The 23,284-nt window shown below is 47.5% G+C and overlaps 1 protein-coding gene across 1 annotated transcript in view; it reads right to left on the reverse strand.

The window, feature by feature from the left end:
* The window catches only part of DNAH6 (dynein axonemal heavy chain 6), a 254,044-nt gene extending 236,425 nt beyond the window's left edge, over positions 1-17,619 (reverse strand). Inside the window, exons 1-7 of the mRNA XM_090038956.1 lie at positions 16,426-17,619; positions 16,009-16,263; positions 9,466-9,642; positions 6,000-6,259; positions 2,395-2,662; positions 2,020-2,154; positions 1,802-1,925 (exon numbers count right to left, since the gene is read on the reverse strand). Of these exons, the coding sequence (XP_089895082.1) occupies positions 1,802-1,925; positions 2,020-2,154; positions 2,395-2,662; positions 6,000-6,259; positions 9,466-9,642; positions 16,009-16,257 (1,213 nt within the window). The 5' untranslated portion in view covers positions 16,258-16,263; positions 16,426-17,619. The remainder of the gene's footprint in view (positions 1-1,801; positions 1,926-2,019; positions 2,155-2,394; positions 2,663-5,999; positions 6,260-9,465; positions 9,643-16,008; positions 16,264-16,425) is intronic.
* Between the last annotated feature and the right edge of the window lie 5,665 nt (positions 17,620-23,284).

Consider the following 23,284-nt stretch of genomic DNA (forward strand, 5'->3'; position numbering starts at 1 on the left):
TGCATTGGGAAATATACAAACCTATGTTAATGAAAATACTATGAACACTGTAACAACAGGTGTGTAACTGGAAATTCTAGAACTCTGTAAAAGCATTGCTCAAGTGGTTCTATCTGATCTAACCCAGAAACAAAGGCCTAGTGGGTTTTTTATAAGAAAAAAAAATCTAAAGACAAAACTAAATCAAACAAAATAAACTATACAGAGGGCCCAGAAGACTGTGCAAGTCTTTTTGAAATAGATTATGCTTTAAATATATAAATACACATATTTGGTTTTAAAATAAAAATAGGAATACATTCATGAGTGCACCTTCTTTGGTATATATTCATTTTGCTTGAATACAGCAGAGGCCACATTTAAAATATTAACAGCCTCCAACAATTGTTCAGGTTCTTTTTGCATATGTTCATTCTACAGTAGAAGCGTGCCTTAGCAAGGACACTCCCAAGCACACCCTGCCCACTCTCTCCTGCTTCCATACTCCAAACCCAGAAATAAACCAGTGAAGACACTAAGGACACATCCAGATGAATGCAGACATGCAGTATGTGGTGCCACAGGCCCATCTGCAGCACCATATACTACACATGCAGGCATTTCCCATGCTGCTACTTTGCACCGTGGGTGTGTTTTTTGACCCTGAGAGATCCCAGCCTAAAAAAAGCAGGACAGCACATGTGGTGACAGTGTGTGCCACCCCAAACCAGAGCCCGGTCAGCCAATGTCATGCTCTGGCTACTGACCAGGATCCCTGCTGCAGAATCACTGCAGCTACAGCTCCCAGAGACCCCCAGGATCCCAGGTAAGGCTGCTGAAGCCAACAAAGTTGCTGGCCCCAGCTTCCCCTACCCCACCTGGGGTAATGTGCCAGGCGGCACAAGGTGTGCTGCTACTACTTGTCCCTGGAGAAACGCACATTCCCACTTGTGGGGACATGCCCTGAAAGGACATCCTGTTCAGTCAATCTTGAGATAACAGCCCTTGGTGTGTTTGAAAGCAGCCCCTAAGGAGGACCCCAGAGAGGCTTCCTCAGTGTGTTTCTAGGTTTGGAGTGTGAAAGCAGGAGCAGATGGCCAAGGCATGTTTGGGAATGCTTATGCCAGAACATATTGCAGGTACAGTATAGTCTGACCCTTCCTAATACTACCCAATAAAGTGCTGAAGAATGTAAAAAGATCCATTAATTTCAGGTGACCTTCTCACACATTTAAAGTTAAGCACATGCTACAGTGCTTTTCTCACTCCAAGGCCTTAAAAATCACTTAACTATATGGTAAGCTTGGCCCTTGATCAGTATGTGCTAAGAGTAATCAATCAATCTACTGCTTTTTTAGAATGGATAGATGGACCCAAAATCAAATATCAAAAAGGTTAAGGTGTCAAGCTTTTTCAAAAAAAGCCTTTATTAATGGAGCTTGCAGTCTCTGAAGATTAAAATAAGTCCATGTTTCTCCACTTGTGGAAAAGGTTGGCTTCATCTCTTTATGAAGCTCTGAACTAGACAATCAAGTTTGAATGCTAGTTCTAAGACTTGAAGTGATTTGGGAATGGTTAGTTAATATTTATAATAGAAAGAATTCTAAATTGACATGGAAGAAGAGAATGTTAATAAAATGCATCTTTTCAGCAATAAAATCTATACTGTGTATCAGCACATAACAAGCTTCCTATCAGGTTGACAGAAATATACTAAACTCACCAAAGAAGAGTTCAATGGCCTGACCTCCTGGGCAAAATATAGAACCAAAAAAATCTACACATCCAGAAGCCATTTCCTAACAGTTTTTTCCATTTGTACCTGCACTCTGTCTTCTATAAGAATAATCATCAGGAGTGAATCCAAATTCAAGCAGGGCAGTTCGACATGCACTTCTGACAACTTCCTTTGCTAGCTCTCTGAATTCTGAAAGACGGCTCGCCACCTGAAAATTATCATACATTTTAGGAACCACGTAACCTAATGTCTACAAGATCATGTAAGAAACTTCTAATTTGTAACAAATGAAAGTTATTTACCTCATCCAACTGTTTGACCTGAACATTTCTAAATTCCTCTAGAGTGTACGTGTAACCTTTCTCAATACGACAAAGTCCCATGTCACTGATTCGGTAGCACATTTCCTGGACATTAAGCACAGCCGGTCGCAAGGACTGCCAAAGAACAAGAACAAATTTCCAAATAAAAGCTAAAAACTAATATCAGAAGAAGTTTAGATGGATAATTTCCAGAAAACAATGAAATGTTAATCTACTTGCATATCTGACACTACAGTATAGTATTCCTAACAGCTAGAAATGAGAACTCCAATGTGTACATTTCAGGAGAATTCAACTGTTCCTTTAAAACAATTACATTAGTTTCTGCTTCCTTCATCATTAGCAAATACGTACTGCATTAAGAATGAACAAGTTCTCTTGCAGAGCTTTACGGCACCCACGGATTTTCTTGGAGCAGACATTTTTCCTCCACTCAGTAAATGACTTCAGTTTGCAAAAGATAGCAAATATAGGAATCTTGGTAAATGTTTTGTGATATAAATATTCTTGTTCCCAGCGATCTAGTGGCAAGAATTCAACTTCTCCATTGCATGTGTGGATAACTGCTTTCTGGCTAATGGTGTAATAATCGTTCTTGTTGATGCAGTCGTAACTGACAATTCTAAAAATAAACATGAAACTGACTTTAACAAGATACAAATGAATTCCCACCTATCTTATAGAATTTCCAGACAAACCTGCTAGGCAAATACTGTTCTTTTCAGTTTCCACTTTTATGTACAAGTTCCCAACTTCATTACATCACTGCAAATTTTCAGAAGACAAAGGGATGGCTGCAGCCTAGGTTACAACAGCCTCCCTAAAATAACTATTCAGAGCATTTCTGGATCCTTTGATACCCAATACTCCAAATGTGGGAAAAATGGGAAGGGTGGGAGGAGGGGATAGGGTTCTGTAAACATTCTTTATACATAGTACCACTTTTTGTTAGCACTGAATGCAATCCATACTGAAAAGATAGAGAGCAGAAAAAAGAGAATCCATACCCTAAACCTAAGTCATGCTCCTAATTCATATTCTTTATCACTTAGGACTCTACTGCAGTTTCTCTCAGTAGGGAAGAGAATGCTCTGAATTCTGTGGATTCATTGACCTAGAACTCCTGGGTAGCTGCAGTGGCTTCTCTGAGCCCTGGGGATTGACTTAATAAAGGTATTGTGTTCTCTGGTCCAACCCAACGAAGAACTAAAGCATATGCTTAACTTTGATTAATGAAATAGTTCTTTTAATTGAAATGGGGTTATACACGTGCTTAAAATGAATAGTAAAGTACTCTGCTGGGTAAGACAGTACATCCAATATCCTGAAGAATTGTGTCCTGGAAGAATAGTTGCAAAAGATCTGGCCTACAATCCTTGTATCTGATCTGCCAGAAACAAGAGGTTTACTTTCCTTCGACAATCTCATTTGTGCAGGAGTTGTGGTTTAAAGATTTGGCTAGTTAGCAAAGGCCATTGTCAGTGGCTGGAATTCTCTTTTTTTTTTCTCCCAAGTCTCAATGACTATTTAGCTACTAGAAATGTAACATTCCTTTGGAATTCAACAGAAGACCATATATGCTTCCCCTTATGCTTCTTCATGGAAAGCCTGCACATTGTCAATGCCATATATTAATTTCCTATCCAATGATGAGTTTGTTTATGGGATCTGACCCAACCCAACACTGAAGATGGTATCCAAAGAGATAAATGGTTTTCAATTGTTCCAGGCTTATATTTTGATAAGGTTCATCAGAATTTTGTTACATGGACATATTAGCTGCTTACAGATGTGCCCTCTGCTGCTTACTAGAGAAGCCAAGGAGTGCTTAAAAAAGAAAAAGAGGCTTATGGACAGTGGAAATAAGAGGTAGTTGCCAAGAAGAAATATACAAGTACAGCCCATATTTGTAGGGAGAAGATAAGGAAGGCAAGGGTGGAGACCAAGATGAGGTTGGCAACCAAAATCGAAGACAGTAAGAAGTCCTTCTTTAGGTATATAGGGAGCAGGAAGAAGACCAAGGGAAATGTGGGGCCCCTGCAGAATGGGATGGGACAGCTGATAACAGACAGTCAGGAGAAAGCTGAACTCTTTAATGAATATCTTGCATCAGTGATACTGCATGCAAATGGTGTTTGCCCACATAGCCAGATACTGGATGGATGCAAGGCAGGGGGAGGGGGGTGATTGCCAATCAATGGTCAGTGTCAAACCAGTGAGGGACCACTTAGAGTGACTGAATGGCTTCAGGTCAGCAGGACTGGATGAACTACACTGGAAAGTTCTGAGGGAACTGGCTGGAGTCATTGCAGGACCACTGGAAAGGACCAGAGTATTTAAAGACCCATGGTGCTTGGGAGAGATCCCAGAAGACTGGAAAAGGGCCAGTGTGGTGCCAATCTTTAAGAAAGGGAGGAGGGAGGATCTGGAAAACTATAGGCCAGTCCAGTCAGTTTAACCTCAATACCACGTAAAAGTTTGGAAAAAAACTATCTTGTCCATTTGTGAGAGACTGACAGAAGGCGTGATGTTGAAGAATAGCCAACATGGCCTCATTGTGGGCAGGTTGCATCTGACCAACCTCATCTCCTTCTATGATCAAGTAATGAACCACTTAGATGTGGGAGATGTGGTTATGTCATATACAGGCAGTCCTTGACTTACGACTTTTCGAGTTGTGACAAACGTCACTTACGATGTTTATAAATTCACACCTCGTTTCGATGTAGGTTTCGCCTTTACTTTAGAACGATACTGCAGGCAGCTGGTAAGTGGTGGAAGGTGAGGGGGAAGGGAAGGGGCATGGGGGGGCAGATCAATGCCTTCTGCAGTGAGGGAGGGTCTGGGACTGCCCAGCCAGAGCCGGGCAGGTGGGGGAGGGGGATGGTGGTTCCTGCCACTGTGCACTGCTCATCTGGCGGCTCAACCACTGGTTCCCACCACTGCTCCTGGCACTAGTTTGGGAGGGCATGGGCGGGGGTGTCCCTGGATTGGGGTGGGGTGGACAGGGCCAGGGCTGCACCGGACTGCACTCAGGGCAGGCAGTGGGGTCTATGCCAAATTTTCTGGAGGCTGCAGCCCCCCTGCCATAGGCCCCACTCTGCCATCCAGACCCACCCCAGTCTGGGAATAACCCCCCAACCCATGCCCTCAAAGCCACAGCTTGTCCAGGGGGCACGGGGGGGGGAGCTCCTGCCACTATGCGCCACTCGTCTAGAGGTAGCACAGTAGCTCTGCCCTGTGCCCATCCTGCTCCAGCTGGATGAGTGGCAGGAGGGCATGGGGGAAGGTGTGCCCCTAGATCAAGGTGGGGTGGGCAGTGTAGCAGGGGCTATAGGGTGGATGCAGCCACCCAAAAATTCACTGTAGCACCTGCCGCCCACTCGGAGCACAGCCCGGTGCAGCCCTGGCCCCAGCCACCCCACCCCGCACAGATCTGGGGGCACACAAAGCAAAGAACCCTTGAAATCAATGGAGCTACACCAATTTACACCATCCAAGAATCCAACACAATATGTAAACCATTACCTATGGACAGGATAGTCATTAAAATATGCACTTTATAGGCCTGTGGATCACAACTCTCCTGCAACAGGAGAACACCTGTTTAAGCAATATCTTACTATATTATGCTGATATTGTTTAAGGAACATAATCCTAGTTTTCTCTTTGTATTCTATTATAATTATATTTTAAAATGATAAAGTGATCTTTTAAAACAAGCAACACTTTCACAATATTGTTTCTAAAAGTTTGAACTTTAAAATATAAAGAGGAAAATTAAGCACTAAAACACACGTCAAGACTAATGTTCTTTTAGGTAATAATTACAAAGCAATTAGGAAATATAAAAAGTAGATGTAGAGTACACATTAAACACTGCTTCATACTCATTATAATCTTGAACAATACGTTTGGATACATAAACCAAATAAATGGCTTGAAAAAATGTAACTCACTTCAAGTTAAATGCATCATATTCAACTGAGGACCTAGGCACTGCAGGAGTCATGTAAAGGAATCCAAGATTTTTGTTTTCGCATATGATTTTAATAATTTCCAGAGGATCGGTGATGTTGGCTTTAATTACATCTTCTATATCCTCATAAGCATAAGAAGGTGAAGGGGAGGAGGATTTACAGGCAGTTGGTTTTAGAGTAGTCCGAGGCTGTTTGGGAGGAGTAGGCATTAGCACTCTACTGGTAGTTTGCAACTGTACCTTAAAATAAAAGCAAAATATGAAATCAGCTTGAAAAAATACAGAAAATATAGCCAATTATTTTGGTGAACATTAAAAATATGATCCTTTCCTGTAATTTTTCAAATTCAAATGAATTTGAGGTAAATTAATACTTGAATACAAAAACAAAGCCCAGGCAAATTATTTAGACGAGCAGGAAAAGAAAAGGGTCCATTAAAGAAGACACAGAGTATTGTATGACATCACTCACAGCAGAGATGCTTGTAAAGTCACAGCCCTGAACAGAACAAGTGAAATAGTCTCTCCTATTGTTAAAGCCTAAACAGAGTTCGCAGCCTATACAGAACTAACAGTTCCTCACCTGATAGCCATGGGCAGATCTAGGAATTCAAAAAGTGGAATGCAGGAGTTACCACTGGCATTGCAAGGATGGTTGCATTGCACCCAGGGCTGTCCCTAGAAGGGCACAAATCGGGAGACCTGCCCTGGGCCCCATGCTTTGGGGGGCCCCACAGAGCCAGGTGGAGATCCCATGGCTGCCATGTTTGAAATTTAACCTGCCCTGCCACTTAGCCAGAAGTTCTGGCTGCCCCTCATGCCACGTCCGGTGTGCCAGCGCTTTCACTCCCCAGTGTAAGTGTGCCGTGGGACAGGGAGGGGGGGGCTCCGCACAGGCTGCTTTGCCCCAGGCCCCACACCCTGCTGTGATTGTCTCTGATTTCACCCCTCCCCTACGCCCTGCAGGGGACAGGCCTCACCACAGCAGCAGCTCTCAAAACTATTTTGAGTCCCCAATACAAGTAAGACTCCCAATCCTGCCTCTGGGTACCCCCTTCCCTCCCCTCCCCCCTGCTGCCCTCCTTTCTGCTCCCCTCCCCTTCTCAGCACAGATCTCTCTGCTGCCATGACTGTCTCCAGCTAATCCAGGTGGGGGGCAGCCCCAAAGCCACTTCTGTCCTGCTGCAGCCAGGGGCTTCTATGAGTGGCAGCTCAGGGTGCTAGGCATGGCTGGAGACAGTGGCAGAGTTCCTGCTTCCAGAGCCTGCTCCTTGCTCAGTCCCCTGGTGTGTCACTCACTAGCCAGACCAGGTGGTGAAAGGGGGAAATCGCCCACCACTGTCACACCTCCTGTACCCAGTCCCAGCAGCTTAAGCACCTGGGATGGCAGATAAAACGTACTAGAGGGGAAAATAACAGGGTTCTGCCCACTGTTCCCAAGCCTGTTACATCTACTTCTGGCAGCCCCCAGTTTGGGTGGGCAGTGTTGCTATAGAAATTCAGGTCTACATCTGAAAGAGAGAAAGAGAGCGCTCATGGTACCCAGCCTGACTCTCTAAGGTCACAGTCTGAATTGCAGTTGACCTTACCCCTGTTAAGATGATGTCAGCCACCTGAAAGTATTGTTGTGTGCACATTTTAGTATTGAGCGCAGAACTAAAGTGCCCTGCACACATTCCATATAAAAGGGTATGTGTGAGCAGTGCTCAAGTGGGTTTTTCTGAGAATGCTTGAGGCATGTGTGTGGGACTGCCTGGTGTGGGCTTGATTTGTGCATGACTGAGAGTGTGGTGGAGATTAACTGATGGTGTCCAATTGATAGATAGTGAGAAAGTGTGAGGGCGTGATTGGTGTCAGCATGGGCCTGAGCACCTAAGCCAGTCAAAGATGAAGAGTGAGAAGGAGTGTGCGGTGCTCAGTGGAAGTGTGCCATCTAACACTTCAGTGACTCGAGGATCTCCAGCTTCTTGCTTCCCTTCAGCAGACTCCACAGCAGAGGCAATTAGGGTTGGCTCCCCGGAACCTTTCTCCCTCCAGGTACACTTGTAGCAGCCCTTTGCGCCATTGTTGTAAGTACCACCCTGCTCTGCCTCCCTCCTCTCCATCTGTTCTGTATTAGGATAAGTGACTCCTGTTTAATAAGTGGAAGGTAAGCCATTGCCAGCTCAGAGTGGACTTGTGAGGTGGACAGCCCTCAGGATCTCAGAGGCTGCATCAGCTGGAGTTTAATAAAGATCTCCCTTCCCTTTCTTAATAAAGTTTATTCCACTCTGTACCTTGATAATAATGGTGTAAGGAATAGACAGATAGTTATAGATAGATATATTATACTTAGATAGATGTAGGTAGAATAGTATAGTTAAGTGTAAAGGGTATTATTGATAAGAGTGTGTGAGTACTGTTTAGTGTTGATATTACTTACTTGTTGTTTGCTATTTGTATATTTGATAAACCGTTATCATTCATTTAATTGATTATCCATGTGTGGGTCCTAATTAAGCAATTCACAGACTAATTGCTGGGTGGGCTGGTGGTGACAGATATGTCATGTTCCATTCATTAATGGGTCCGGGCCAAAAGGCCACCCCCTATTGCTAGTGGGACTGAAGGGTCAGCCCTTAATGAGCTATCCTAATTAGGCATTAATTGTTCCCCACCCAACAGGCAGAAGTAGCCCTAGGATTTCCCTTAGGCCCAGTCAGCCAAGGACAACAGGGGAAGTGAATGGGTCCCACCTTCCTCAACTAATCTCCCTTGGCATCTCAAGACAGCCTGAGGCTCCAGCTGTACCTTGGACTCCCCCATGGAACTCAGGATCTGGGATCGCAGGGAACTGGGAGGCGACAGCACCTGACCCACACTATGGAAGTGGGGTGTGATTGCTCCACTGTGCCTGCCTCTCCCCCACAGATCCACCTCTGCTAATTATTAGACAGAGGTCTAGTATTCTAGATCTAATTCTAGTAATTTTTTAGACCTAATTTTTAATTTCCCCATCTCCAATTTTCAAGTAAATCTATAAAGATAAAACAGTACTGGGATTTCAAGAAATTTGTGGAACGCAGTCAAAGGACCTGCCACACTTTGGGACACTGTCCAGCCCACAGGAAACATTACCCTGTTTAAAGACCTACAGATCTCTCCATAAATACTAGAAGGCACCAAGGGAAGGTATAATACAGAGATGTCTTTCTTGCTGACATGTCCCTTGCCCCTGTGAAACCCCTCATGTTCCATCCCTTCAAAGAAAATCACGATTCCCTCTGTCATATGTTGTCTCTCAAAAATGTCTCTGCCCAGTAAGTCACTTTAAATTACCATAGTTCATATTAAAGACCTTCAGCTGGCATTCCTTACTTGTGGCCAAACTTTGCCGTTTTCAATACAAGAATAAGAAACGGTGGGTGGGTCCATAACAGTCAATTATTTCAGTAATTATTTGATACCTGCTTTTCTCTGAAATCCTCTGGAAGCTCAGCTAAAGGAGTCAAAGATGCCACAGGTGCAGACCATTTTCTTTTATCTGCTGAAGGCTGTAGCAATCCACAAGCTAATAAATGCTCTTTGTTCTTCTGATAGATGTATTCAGGTTGTTTATTATGCTGATACACCTTAAGCACAGGCTCAAGGGAAGGGAAGGGAAGGGAAAACGTTAAAATGAAAGGTAAATGAAGACTTATCTGAAGTAATAAACATTTTAAATTGCATACTTTTTTATACAATTAAATGAAGAACAAAACTACTTCCGGGTAATTCTAATTCTCCAACGGAAGTCATTTAGGAAGGAAAAGTCAAATACACAATTACGAAGGGTGCAATAGCTAGGCTACATTATGGCAGAAAAGTAGCTGCAGGTTATAGTGGATCAAACTAAGTATGAGTCAACAATGTGATGCAGTTGCAAAAAAAAATGTGCAAATCTCATTCTGGAATGCATCACCAGGCCTGTCTACGTAGTATACGGGAAATAATTATTCCACCCTACTCAGCACTGCTGAGACCTCAGCTAGAACACTGTGTGCAGTTTTGAACAAAAATATTTTAAGACAGATACAGACAAACTAGAGAGAGCATGACAAATAATGAGGCATTTCAGAAAAACATGACCCATAAGGAAAGGTGGGAGGAGGTGTAATTGTTGAGTCTAGAACAGAGGAAGAATGCAGCAACAGTAACAGCACCACACTTTTGGCCATGAAGAAAACAACAGATAAACTGACTGGGAGCAGAGGGGAAGGCTCTACACCCACTGGGAATGAGTGCTCCCTCTCTCTTAGACTGCAGCTCCAGCATTCTTCCATAGCTCCCCTTCTCCTTGATTGGTTTAGCAAGAGTTCTTCTATGTTTCACCCTCAGGTATATTGAACTTCAGGACGAAACAATGTGGTCTCAGCTCTTTCTCTGAATGCTGTTAATAATCTTGGGTACATCAGAGCTCTGACTGAGCTATGCCTTACGCCTCCCTCTTTGAAGAATGACTAAGCATCATTTCCCCCTTATGAAAAGTGTAACTGAGTTTTTGCACAAGGTCATTTTTGAGTACGCTGGGATTAAAACTAAGAATCCACATTTTGTCCTCCAGGCACAGAAAAGAAGGCAGACTATAGGAGAAGGGGACAAAATTTACTTTTAAACCTATCCCCCTCCGAGATTCAGAGCTGCTCCGCCAACTAGTGCAGCTGATCTCATTACACAGTCTTTTCCATAGCACAAGAACAGGGGAGTGGGGAATGCTTAGTCACTTCCCTTCCCACATCTAGAATGCCCCAGTCATGCAGTTGTCCCTACACTAGCCCTAAATTGCCCGTGTGCTGTGAACTCTCATTGTACTGCTACTTTTGTACACTCAAAGAATGGTAAAACAGCATAACGAGCATACATCAAGCCACCAAACTGTCCATAGGTCTATAATATGGCAGACCCCAGTTCCATACACTTCAGTCACCGTTAATTTCAGAATGACAGAATGTGACAGATGTTCTTAGTCAGGCCATCTTAAATTATTAGACCATTTCACTCCAGTGCCAGAAGCAAGCCAAGCATGCAGACTGAATATTTCTCTGTTATGTAGCAAAAAGTGTGTAAGCCACTGGCAAGATGTGAGCCACATCCTTCCCTATCAGTTGCTTCAAACAGAGGGTAATAGAAATTGCTAACAATCTCTCTCAGCCCCAGTGGTAAAGATCTGTATTACGGATCTACAGGCCCTCAGATTCTACACAATCCATTCATTAGATGCGACAACAAATATTTATCTGGATATCACACTGAAATTTAGAGTGATTTCTATTTAGAAATATATTAACATATACTTTTAAAAATATATCACACACCTTGAATGTGAGTACCAATAAAAAAAGCAGTTATCATATTTACTTGAATCTAAGACAAGATTTCCCCCCCCCGCCCCCCAAGTAGCTGCTGTGGCTCTGGACTGGGTCAGGGTGGTTCATGTAGCAAGTAGGGTGTACATGGTATAGGGGAGCACAGGGGAAAGGGGTACACAGTGCAGGGAGGAGCATGAGAAAAAGAATGATAAGAGGAGCGTGGGGGAAAGGATGCGCAGAGCAAGGGGGGCATAGGGAAAAGGCTCAGGGGAAGGGGAATGGGGAAAGGAACAGGCAGAGCACAGGGAAAGAAAATGAAGGAGGAGCAAGGGGGAACACAGGGAAAATGTACAGGAAAGGGAGTGTGCCCTGCAAGCGGAAGGGTGGCAATGAGAAGGAGTGTACAGTGTTGGGAGGAGCACAGGGGAAAGGGCAGTGGGGGAGTGCAGGGAAAGAGACAGTGTGGGGGAAGGGTATGGGGAAAAGGGATGCACAGAGCAGGGAGAGGGGGAAGGGACACACAGAGCAGTAGGGGCAGCTGCTGCTACTCCAGCCCTGACCCTGACCAGGGCTGGAGGTCAGAGCCTGAGCCACTGCTACTGCCTGGCATGGCCAGGTGCTCCATGAACCCAGCAGAAACAGAACCAGAGCAACTGCAAAGGTAAGTAGGGGCGGGGGGAAGCACCAGAGGGGGACACGTGGCAGAGCAGAAGGCACTGGGGAGGGGGATAACAGGTAGCAAGGAGGTAGGCCCAGGGGGCCAAGCAGCAACAGGGAGAGGAGTGGGTGGGAAACACAACAAGGGGTGTGGGGCAGGCTGCCTGCTTTCCAGTCGCTGCTTTCCCTGATACTACTTTCTCTGTGGCAGTGGTTTGGGGGTGGGGGCAGGGATTAAGAGGCCATCCAACAACTAGATGCTAGATATGGAAAATTAAAACACATTTATAATTTTCTATGAGTAGAATCTAATAATTGGGAGGTCATCTGAAATTCCAGGTCACCTTAAATTATAAAGGATAAAAATAAAACTATAATATAAAGACATTCTAATATTATAAAAGCCTTAGTCTGGCTGTCCCTAACGCTTTATTCGCATTTTGATTGGCTGTCTCAGCAGCCAATCAGAGTGCTCCAAGAGTGGTCAGACTGCAAGTGGTGGTGGTGCCACAGCAGAGCGCCACCATGACAGCAGGGACAGAGGGGGCAGGGGGAGCCAAGGCCAGCACAACTAGCCTCAGCCCTCCCCCGCATGCCTTGCTTTATGAAGGAGGCAGTGGCAGCGTGAGGGGAGTGGAGAACAGGGCTGGATCCATGGCGGTGGCATGAGGGAGGCAGGGAACAGGCCCATGCCCACTGCAGCATGGGGGAAGAGCAGGCCCAGATGCTGCCATGACAGTGGGGACAGAGGGGAAGGAGCAGGGGAAGGGGCCTTGTGCCCCCCCCAACCCCTGCCCTGCTCCCAGCAGTGGAGATGGAGTGAACAGAGCAGGGGACGAGGCCAGCAGTGGATGCAGTGCCAACACAGGGTGCCGAGTGGCAGCACTCCGTTGGCACCCCCTGTCATTCATGGGGAGGGAAGGCAGGCAGATGCGGGCCAGGTAGATGGGGAGGAAGTAGGCCCAGCCCCAAAATGGTGGCAGGGGTGTGCCTGGCTCCAAAACTGTGGCAGAGGAGGGAGCACCGGGCTCAGCTTGGCCCAGCCCTGAAACGGTGGCAGGGAGGGTGTGACAGGAGTATCAATATCGGAGCCTTTCTGGGAGTGGCTCCGCCCTCCTGTAATGGGCCAACCGCCTGCTTACTCACCTGCCATGCCTTGATCTTACTTGATTAGAAGATGGTTGTAATCAGCGGGAGGCTGCCCATTTTTCCAAGCCCCGGTGACGGGGGGCGCTACCTGCGGCTCCTTTTCCTCCCCTACACCACAGCCCAAGCCTCACAGATGGAGTTGATGTGGTTTGGCCAGGGCCTTGTTATGTTTTGGCCCTCCCCTTCTCTCTCAGGGCTCCTCACCACCCCCTTCTCTCTCGGGGCTGGGGCCAATGCACCCCCAAACAAAGCTGCGCCCTCTCTGGCACCAGGAGACCCCACGCTACCGTGGAGCTCCTATGAGGCCTCCTCCACCCTTAATAAGCTCGCCCAGTCCTCTGGTCAAAACAGTAAACATAAAGCCCCTGGGTTACAACATAAAAACTAGACTGTCCAGTCAAACAAAAATCTACTTCCTACTAGAGAGTGAGGGAGTGCGGGGGAAGGAGGGCTCCCCCAACCTCAGCAGCAACGGGGGGATGCTCTCACGGCCAGAGTCCTCCCCTCTGTCTGTCCCAGCTAAGTCCCTACTCCCACAGCTGCTGGAGAGGGACTGGCCTCCTACCTGGGCTTAAGAAGGGATAAGCCCTGCCCCTTCCTGGTCAGCTGGTTTTACCAGTTGCCCCGACAACCAGCACCTGTGGAGCCCTGGTGACTGGCAGCTGAGCCTCCCCCTTTCTGCCACTAGGGGTCTCCCCAGAGCAGTCTCCGGTCTCAGGCGCAGGGCACCTGAGTGCACTGGGACAGAGGGTGGAAGGTGAGGGGAACGTGGGGCCAGACGCAGGCCTCTGTCCCCACCTGCACCCCTCATCACCCTGGTCATTCTTAACAAGCAATTGGCTAGTTACATATATAATGGTCTTGAAAATGTTCTATGCACTTGTTATAATTTTATTTTTCATACTACTCAATGTGCAAAAATATAAACTACATACAAATCATTTCTATAGTTCCTATAACAGAGAGTGAGAGGCTCTAGTTACTTTGATGCAGCAGGAAACTAAGTCTACTGGGTGCGACTAGCAGCTGAGCAAGGGCCAGCTACTGAGAGGCAAGCAGGGGAGTAACAGCTGGAATAGGAGCCACCACTGCGGGAGTGACTATTCCAGGGGGTTGCTGCCAGAAAGCAGGCAGCTCAGAAACAACAGGGTAGAAGCTACCACTTGCGGAGAGGGTGCCCTGGGGCTAGTTGCTCCATACTAAGCAGCTAAGGGACAGACAGCTGAGCTGCAGCAGAGGAAGGCAGGCTAGTCATTAGGCCAAAATGCAATTGCCCTGTGGTGACTGAACAGTCAGCTGACAGGAAGGGGTGGGGCTTTGTAGACACATAAGGCCAGTGCCTGAGACCAGGCAGTCAGTCTGGTTCTGCAGGTAGTAGGGTGACAAGGCTCTGAGCAAGATGGCTGTAGGAAAGGGACTGACTGGCACCCAAGCTGTCCCCAAAAGCTGCAAGGAAAGAGCTACGGGGGACTTAATGTTTGCAGTAACCCAGCATAGGAAGAAGTTTTGTTATACAACCAACAGGCTTGCATTTATATTCTGATTAAGAGCCAGAGGACTGAGTGGTGGCTATGGGGGAAGGCCATGGGTGGTGTGTATGGTAGGGTACTCACTGTCAAGCAGCCCTAGCCTGGGGTCCCTGACCCCAGTCCCTGGGGCTAGGGGCCCCAGCTGTGGGCTGGTGCAGGCCATGGCTGGGAGTGCCAATGCCAGTGGGAGTTATCTGGCCTGGGGTCAGGGACCCCAAGGGCAGGACACTGGTGCCATGGAAGCAGCCTGGCCTAGGGCCAAGAACGTAGAAGGCTCAGGGCTAGGATAGAGGCACAGCAGCTGTACGGGGGGCCAGGAGCCCAGAGTGTGGAGGGCTAAGGCCACAATAGGGAAGCTAAATCCAGAGGAAGGCTGAAGCCAGGGCAGGCTCAAGGCAAGGGGGCTAAAGCCTAGAAAGGGTCTGAAGCCTAAAATGGACAGAAGCCAGACTAGAGCCAGGGGCCCAGGGTAAAAAGAGCCCTGCCAGGGCCAGGGGCTCAGCAGGCTAGGTGGAATGGTTGGTTAACAGATGGTACCAACAGACCCAGAGAACAATTTAAAGTAACATCTGCAAGAAATGGACATGGCTACAGGTGTAGAGGCCACAAACAGCCATAAGGCAACTGGGCCAAGGCACTGATGGGGTCAGCTGGGTAAGGGAGGGACCAGCAGGCCAAACAAGCTATAGCTTGCTTTGGGACTCTTTTACAATAAAATGATTCCATCAAGGCTTGGCAGGCGAGAAGAAAAAACTAAGGGCACCCTGAGAAGCAGGAGTGGGGCAGAAGTCACGTGGGCACCAGGGGGCTTCACTGCCACCCATTACATGAGTCCTGTTACAGTCCCATACACAATACATGTGTGTGGAAAATAAATTATTAATATTCTACAAGGAGCGTGCTTTTGTAGCAGACAGTGATCTCGACATGGTAATTCACTGTTCATTTTAAATGAAGTGCAAGGTTAAACAACAGCTTTCTTCACATGAGCATTTGAATTCGGACTGAAAATGCTTTGGTAATCAGCATTTTCTTTTACACCATGTGGAATTACTGCTTTAAAAAAGAAAAAGAAATGCCATTTCCCCAGGCCCCATCACATTATTTCTTGGTACACCTAGAAAAACCTGCAGCCTATGTCCACTATTAGTATAAAGATATATATATAGCTTCACTGACTTTAATTAAACTAAGTAGCCAAAACTCTGGCTCTGCAATTCACTGCACTGTTAGAGGGACCAGAAAAACAACTGTGGGACACATTAACCTGTAAATGCAAAGGCATACGCTGCAGATCCATTTAAAACCACTTTTCTCCCAAACATACCAAAGGTTCCAGTTTTATGGGCTGCTGCCTCTTTCTTGTTCTTTCTTGCGCCTTTGTGTTATGTACAAATCTAAGAGCCTGAGGATTTGGCACTGACAACTTTGGAGCCGAACAGACAAGTCTTTCCCTCAGCTTATTGGCAGGAGCGCTTGAAGCAGGATGTTGCCCAGTGGAGCATTCAGCATTTCTGCCATTCTCAGCAGAAGATGAGGATGCAGGCAAAGGAGGCAAGAAGAGCTTCTTAGACATCGTGTCCTACAAGTTAAGCAACAAAGTCAGAATAGGAGAGCTGGAAAAGGGCAATTCATTTTGTTGGACAGTTGTGAGTGGTCAGATATTACTTACAAAAAAAGAAAAAAGGTGGGGGGGAGGGGATACTTAAGAGCCTGCGCAGAAGCATCTCGTGTCGGCACTAACCTTCCTACAGCAGTCAGTACAGCAGCAGCAGGACTTTGGGAGGACCCGAGGAGCTGCTTGGCTGAGCGCTGTACACGAGAAGGGCGGGTGAGGGAGGCAGGGGTCCCGCAGGGCAGCGCCGCGGCAGCCGGTGGGTGCCACAGCCCCGGGGCCGCCGCCTCAGCCCTGCCGGCCGGGCCCTGGATCACGGCCGGCGGCGCAGCGGCAGGAGCCCGGAGCGCCGGAGAGGGCGGCGAGCAGCGCTCACCCACTCCCAAGAGGCCGAGCTGCCGCTCCCGGCGCGTCTCCCGTTGCCCTGCAACCGCCCGGACTTTTTACCGCCTCCTCATCCCACCCCGCCGCAGGGCCCCGGAGCGGATTGGTTCGCGTGGACAGGGAACGCTGCCACTCTTCCGACACAGCCAGTCGGGGCGGGCGCGGTGTAGCCGGGGCAACAGACCCAAGGAACGCTGCCCGCCGGGGCGGAGCCCGCGCTCAGAGCACCGCTGAGAGAAGCCGGCTCAGCGCCTGGGGGAGCAACCCGCGCCCGGCCCGGCTGCAGCTTCCCTCGCCAGGCAGGATCCTGCAGCGAGCCTCCCCGGAGCTCCCGGCTTCTCTGCCGTTGGCCAGTTCCCCGCGGCTCCAGCCCGCCCAGCCGCAGCGCTCCCTGCTGGATCCCGGCTGCGGCACTCACCGGCTCCTCGGCTTATAGCGCCTCCTCCCCCAGCTCCTAGAAGGAGGCCGAGGTTGCAGGAAAGGCTCTTTCAGCACCGTCGTGGGGCCAGAGTGCACCCAGCCCCTCTGTCATCCAGCCGTTAACTCCTTCCCCACCGCAAGCCATCCGAATAACATACCTTCCACACAACATCCCAACCAACAGTTCAACCAGGTAGCCATCAGAGGTGCCCTCCAACATGAACGCAAGAGGCATTGTCTCTCCGCGGCCACACCAGGCCATGTTCATTTCTTAAACAGTCTTTCTTGACAGCATCTGCTACCTGGCTGTACTTTCCCCTTACGGTTTCAATTCAGGTCGTAGACTTGCAACAACAGACGCCATCAGCTTTGAATTCTTTCTGTCCCTTCATGCTGTAACCACTTCAGTGAAGAAATCGGTGGCCCCTAGACACTGTAAAATGTTGGCCATACAGATGTGGTTGCAGTTTCCTGAAGATGCAAACAATTGCATAGCCCATTTTTGACTGTGGCATACAGGCAGTCCTTGACTTACAACGTTTAGAAACTGACAAACACCACACCAGTGAATGAGTTACCTGCATCGCTCATCTCCCTGGAGAACATCTATCCAAACTTCCTTGGACACTTTCTTTAAGGAAGCAGACGAGACTCCAGAAAAACCTGCAGCCAGGACTCCTGAGAAGACTCCAGCCAAGAGCCCTTCAAAAACTCCAACCGAGAGCCCTTCAAAAAGTACAGCAAAGTCACCCAAAATAAGTCCTTCTAAATCCATATGATTGGTATTTACAATGTAAATACATTAACGTAGCTATATTACTCAACTGTAATTAATTGAGTACAAAATGCTGGGTTATTTTTGGTGAAAATAGGGTATTGGGCATTGGTTCAGGAACGAATCCCCCATTTATAACATAGTTTCCTATGGGAAAATCAGTTCAGAGTTACGATGTTTCAACTTAAGACCTCGTTTTCAGGAATGAATTTTGTTGTAAGTCCCAGGACTGCCTAATTCCTTTTCCTGAGTAACATTTTTCCTTATGTAAACCACAGGCTGCAACATTCCCTTGTCATCCTGCTTCAAGTGTAATGAACAATGAAATCACCTTACTTGAGAGAACAAGGTCCCAGGGTAAACTCAGGCAGGCAGGTGGGGCAGCCAGCTCCTGGGAGACCATGTGCTGCAGGTAAATGAAGCCCTCTCTGGAGGCAGTCATTCTGGAAAGGGGAAGATGGCTCCCCAGAGATCATGTGCTAAAGGCAGATGAAGCCTGCTTTGAAGGAGCCATTCTGGGGAAAGGCAGGCCTGTGAGAGAAGCCCAGGGGTTGAAGGAGAACTTGGGCACAGTGTCCCATCCTCAGAGCTGCCAGAGTCTAGGAAAGTGCAGGCTGCACTGGAGGGTTGGAAACCCAATTGCAGTGCATTTCTTGTTCCTTCCTGTGAGGAGAACCTTCCTGTCTACCCAATGTTCCAGGTATTTCACCTGTGCCATTCCTACCTGGCATTTCTGTAAGATCCTTGCTAGGTGTATTAGATATTCCTCCCACTTTTGGCCGACAGTAATGACATCAATATATCCAACTGCAAAATCACCCAGTTCTTTTAGCATCTACCAGCCTAACGAAGGTTGCAGGGGCAGTCTTCACCCCAAAGGGAAGAATAAGGAACACACAGAGTCCCTTTGAAGTCACAATGGCCAATTTTGTTTGGGCCTATTCCTCTAAAGGGATGTGCCAGTACTCTATATTCAGCAAATATACTTTACTCCCCCAATCTTATCAAGGAGCTCATCCATCTGGGGCATAAGGTATATATCCAACTCCATGATGAGCTCAATTTTCTGTAAACTACACAGAATCAGATCCCACCCCCTACATCTGGCTCTGGAACCAATACCACTGAGGAAGATCATGGGCTTAGAGATTGTTTAAAGATGCCTATGTCCAGCATTTTGTGGATCTCCTCTTCTAGTGGCTTTCCTAGATCCCCCAGAATACACCTAGCTAGGGTGAATAAAAGTAGATGGCTCCCTGTATTTATTTGGTGATGGGCACTTTTAACTCATCTTGACCAACTGGAGAACAGGAGAACATAGGCAGCAAGCACTTCCTGACCAGCTGTCCCTTAGTTCCAGAGAGATTACCACCTCCTTACAGTACTATGACCTACCCCTTTGCCCTTCCACTCCATACCTCAGTCTTTTGCCTCCCCTCCCATATCTTCAACAAAAGATAAGGATTACATCAGCCTGGTAATAGTAAGGTTTCACTTTATTTACATGATAAACACAATGGTTGTAGTTGCAGTTACATAACTCCACCATGTGTGTCACATCTAAGAGTTTATGTTTGACATGAGACAGTCCTTCCCACACTATGGTTTGTTCTGTCTCTCTGGGATCAAGACTAGCACTCAATCTCCCATAGCTTAAGTTTGGGCCCTAGCCCTCCAGTCACACCAAACTTTCTGCTTGGCCTAAGCAGCTAAATGCTTTCTGGCTATTCCTGTTAACTACTACTGTCTGTCTCGGAATTGCAAGACATACTCTGCCACTGACTCTTCCTTGGAAAGAGTCTTTCCCTTCTATTCATCCCTCACTAAGTCTAGAGGCCTTTGTACCCTTTGCCCATGTAAGAGTTTGAATGGGGAGAACTGTAGAATCTTGTGGATTCTTGCAACACCTCATAGTAGGCAAATAGCAAGTGAGACATATAGTGATCCCAGTCATGTAATTGCTGGAATATGTAAGATCTGAGCATAGAATCATAGAAAATTAGGGTTGGAAGGGACCTCAGGAAGTCATCTAGTCCAACCCCTTGCTTAAAGCAGGACTATCTCCAACTAGATCATTCTAGTTAGGGCTTTGTCGAGCCATTTCTTATAAACATCCAAAGATGGAGATTCCACCACCTCTCTAGGTAACCTGTTCCAGTGCTTCACCACCCTCCTAGTGGAAGGTGTTTCCTAATATCCAAACTAAGCTTCCCTTGCTGCAGCTTGAGACCGTTGCTCCTTGTTCTGTTATTTGCCACCACTGAGAACAGTCTAGCTCCATCCTCTTTGGAACCACCCTTGAGGTAGTTGAAGACTGCTATCAAATCCCCCCACTACAATTTTTTAGTGCAGGGACACTGTGACAGAGTGGCCCCAAAAGAAGGGCCCATTTGGTGCCGGTGTATGGTGAAATCTAAAGCCAAGGAGCAAGCACTGGCACAACGGAGCCCAGCAAAGACTGGGCTTCAGATAGAGCCAGGGCTGGGCAATTATTTCAGGTGGAGGGTCAGTTACTGAGTTTTGGCAAGCCATCGAGGGCCACCTGACTGGCAGCCAGGGACAGATAAATATTAATTTTCTGCCACAGGCCAGATAAAATGGCCTGGCAGGCTGGATATGGCCCGCAGGACATATTTTGCCTGCCCCGTACTGAACTAAATGCACGGTAACTACCCATTAGGGAGGTACTAAACCAAATGTGCAGTAATTACAGTTACTGTGCATTTAGTTAATACTTCATTAGGCAAGTACTAAACTAAATGCAAAGTAACTACTGCACAGTAATGAATGTGTAGATGCACCCAATGCCAGTTATCTCATCAGAGAAGGCAAGCAGGTTGGTCAGGCGTGAATCCATGCTGACTGTTCTTAATCACCTTCTTCTCCTCCAAGTGCATAGAAATGGCTTCTTTGAGGACCTGCTCCATGATTTTTCTGGGGATTGAGGAGAGGCTGACTGGTCTGTAGTTTCCCGGATCCTCCTTCTTCCCTTTTTTTTAAAGATGGGCACTATTTGTCCTTTTCCAATCATCCGAGACCACCCCGATCACCAAGATGTTTTAAAGATAACTTGACAGTGGCTCTACAAGCACATCAGCCAACTCCCTTATCATCCTCAGATGCATTGCATTCAGCCCCATGGACTTGTACATGTCCAGTTTTTCTCAACAGTTTCTAACCTGTTCTTTCACTACTGAGGGATGCTCACCTCCCCAAACTGTGCTGCCCGATGCAGTAGCCTGGGATATGATCTAGCCTGTGAAGAGAAGTAAAAAAGGCATTGTGTACTTCAGCCTTTTCCTTATCATGTGTCACAAAGTTGTCTCCCCCATTCAGTAAGGAACCCACACTTTCCCTGACCTTCCTCTTGTTCCTAACATATTTGTAGTGACCTTTTTTGTTATACTTCATGTCCTTTGCTAGCTGCAATTCCACTTGTGCTTTGGCCTTCCTGATTTCATCCCTGTATGCCCAGGCAATATTCTTATACTCTTCCCTAGTCATCTGTCCCAGCTTCCACTTCTTGTAAGCTCCCTTTTTGTCTTTGAGCTCACTGAAGAGTTCTATGCCGAGCTAAGTTGGCCACCTGCCATATTTGCTAAACTTCCTGGTTTGTTCCTGTGCCCTCAGTAAGGTTTCCTTAAAATACAACCAGATGTCTTGAATTCCTTTTCCTCTCAGACTGGCCTCCCAGGGGATCCTGCCTATCAATTCCCTGAGGGAGTCAAAAGCTGCCTGTGACAGAAGTATCACTATTGAAGCCTTTCAGGGAGTGGCTTCGCCGGCCTGTAATGGGCCAACCGCCTGCTTACTTGCCTGCCACGCTTTGATCTTACTTGATTAGTAGATTGTTGTAATCAGCGGGAGGCTGCCCATTTTTCGCGCCCCGGTGACAGGGGGCACTGCCTGCGGCTCCTTTTCCTCCCCTACACTGCAGCCCAAGCCTCGCTGATGGTGCTGACATGGTTTGACCTGGGCCCTGTTATGTCTTGGCCCTCCTCTTTACTCCTGGGGCTCCTTGCTGCCCCCCCTCACTCTGGGGCTCCTCACTGACCCCCCTCTCGCTCTGGGGCGCCTCGCTGCCCCCCTCTCACTCTGGAGCTCCTCGCTGCCCCCCCTCGTGCTGGGGCTGGAGCCAATGCACCCCAAAAATGCTGCGCTCTCTCTGGCGCCAGGAACCCCCATGCTACTGGGGAGTCCCTATGAGGCCTCCTCCAACCCCTAATAGTCTCACCAGGTCCTCCAGTCAAAACAGTGAACATAAAAACACAAAGCCCCTGGGCTACAACATAAAAACTAGACCGTGTGGTCAAACCAGATTCACTCCCTACTAGAGAGTGTGGGAGAGAGGGAGGGAGGGCTCCCCAACCCCAGCAGCAACCAGGGGATGTTCACAACACCAGAGTTCTCCCCTCTGTCTGTCCTAACTGAATTCCTGCTCCCACGGCCGCTGGAGAGGAACTGCTCTCCTGGCCTCCTACCTGGGCTTAAGAAGGGCTAAGCCCTGCCCCTTCCTGTCAGATGGTTTTACTGGTTGCCTCAGCAACCAGCACCTGTGGAGCCCTGGTGACTGGCAGCTGAGCCTCCCCCTTCCTGCCACTACGGGTCTCTCCTGAGTCTTCTCCGCTTTCAGGCGCAGGGCACCTGAGTGCACTGCGACACTGCCTTTCAGATGCCCAGGGTCCTTACTCTGCTGCTCTCCTTTGTTTCTAATAGTTTGCCACATTAATCTGAGTGACACGTTTTTTGGGTTTTTTTTCCTGACCCTGCTCCCTGCCATCTAGGGCACCATCTGGGCAGATGTCCTGCCTTATTATACAGAAAACATCTTTTGTCCTCCAGATCCCTTTTTTACTTTCTAGATATAGATCTGGTTTTCCCTACTTTATGCTGACCTTCTTTCTTCCAGATTAACATTCTTGAGGAGAAATCCAGGGTTGACTTTCTTCCCCCAAGCCTCTTTTCCTTTTCTTTCCTCCTGACTTTTAACACCCTGCCGTACACAGCAGATCCTACATTCATCATCAAGATCCGCTACCTCCCACAACATGATAGGGTGTCTGTCCTTTATCCAGAACTTTAACTTAGCCAAACAGCTCACATACAACTGTTCTAGCCCCACAGCATGCTTAATCTTGTTAACCATTTCATCCCCTTTTCCCTGAAGCCATTTTTTTAAGCTTTCCCACAGGTGTGTGGTCTATTCCTAGTAGGTGCTATTCCCTCCTCTCTAAATCTTTGGTGATATTCCTCTGTGATTATCTCAGACTTTCTCAGTAAGGCCTCTTTCACCTTTAGGTAGTCCATACTATCCTCCACGGTCATGTTGGAATAAGCTTCTAGGGCTTTTTCCTGGAGTAGCTCAGGCAGGTACAGCATTCTTTCCCCTTCCTCAACCTTATGCAATAT

Source organism: Crocodylus siamensis, chromosome 3 (genome assembly GCF_052110815.1).
Source record: "Crocodylus siamensis isolate JL-2025a chromosome 3, ASM5211081v1, whole genome shotgun sequence".
NCBI lineage: Eukaryota > Metazoa > Chordata > Crocodylia > Crocodylidae > Crocodylus > Crocodylus siamensis.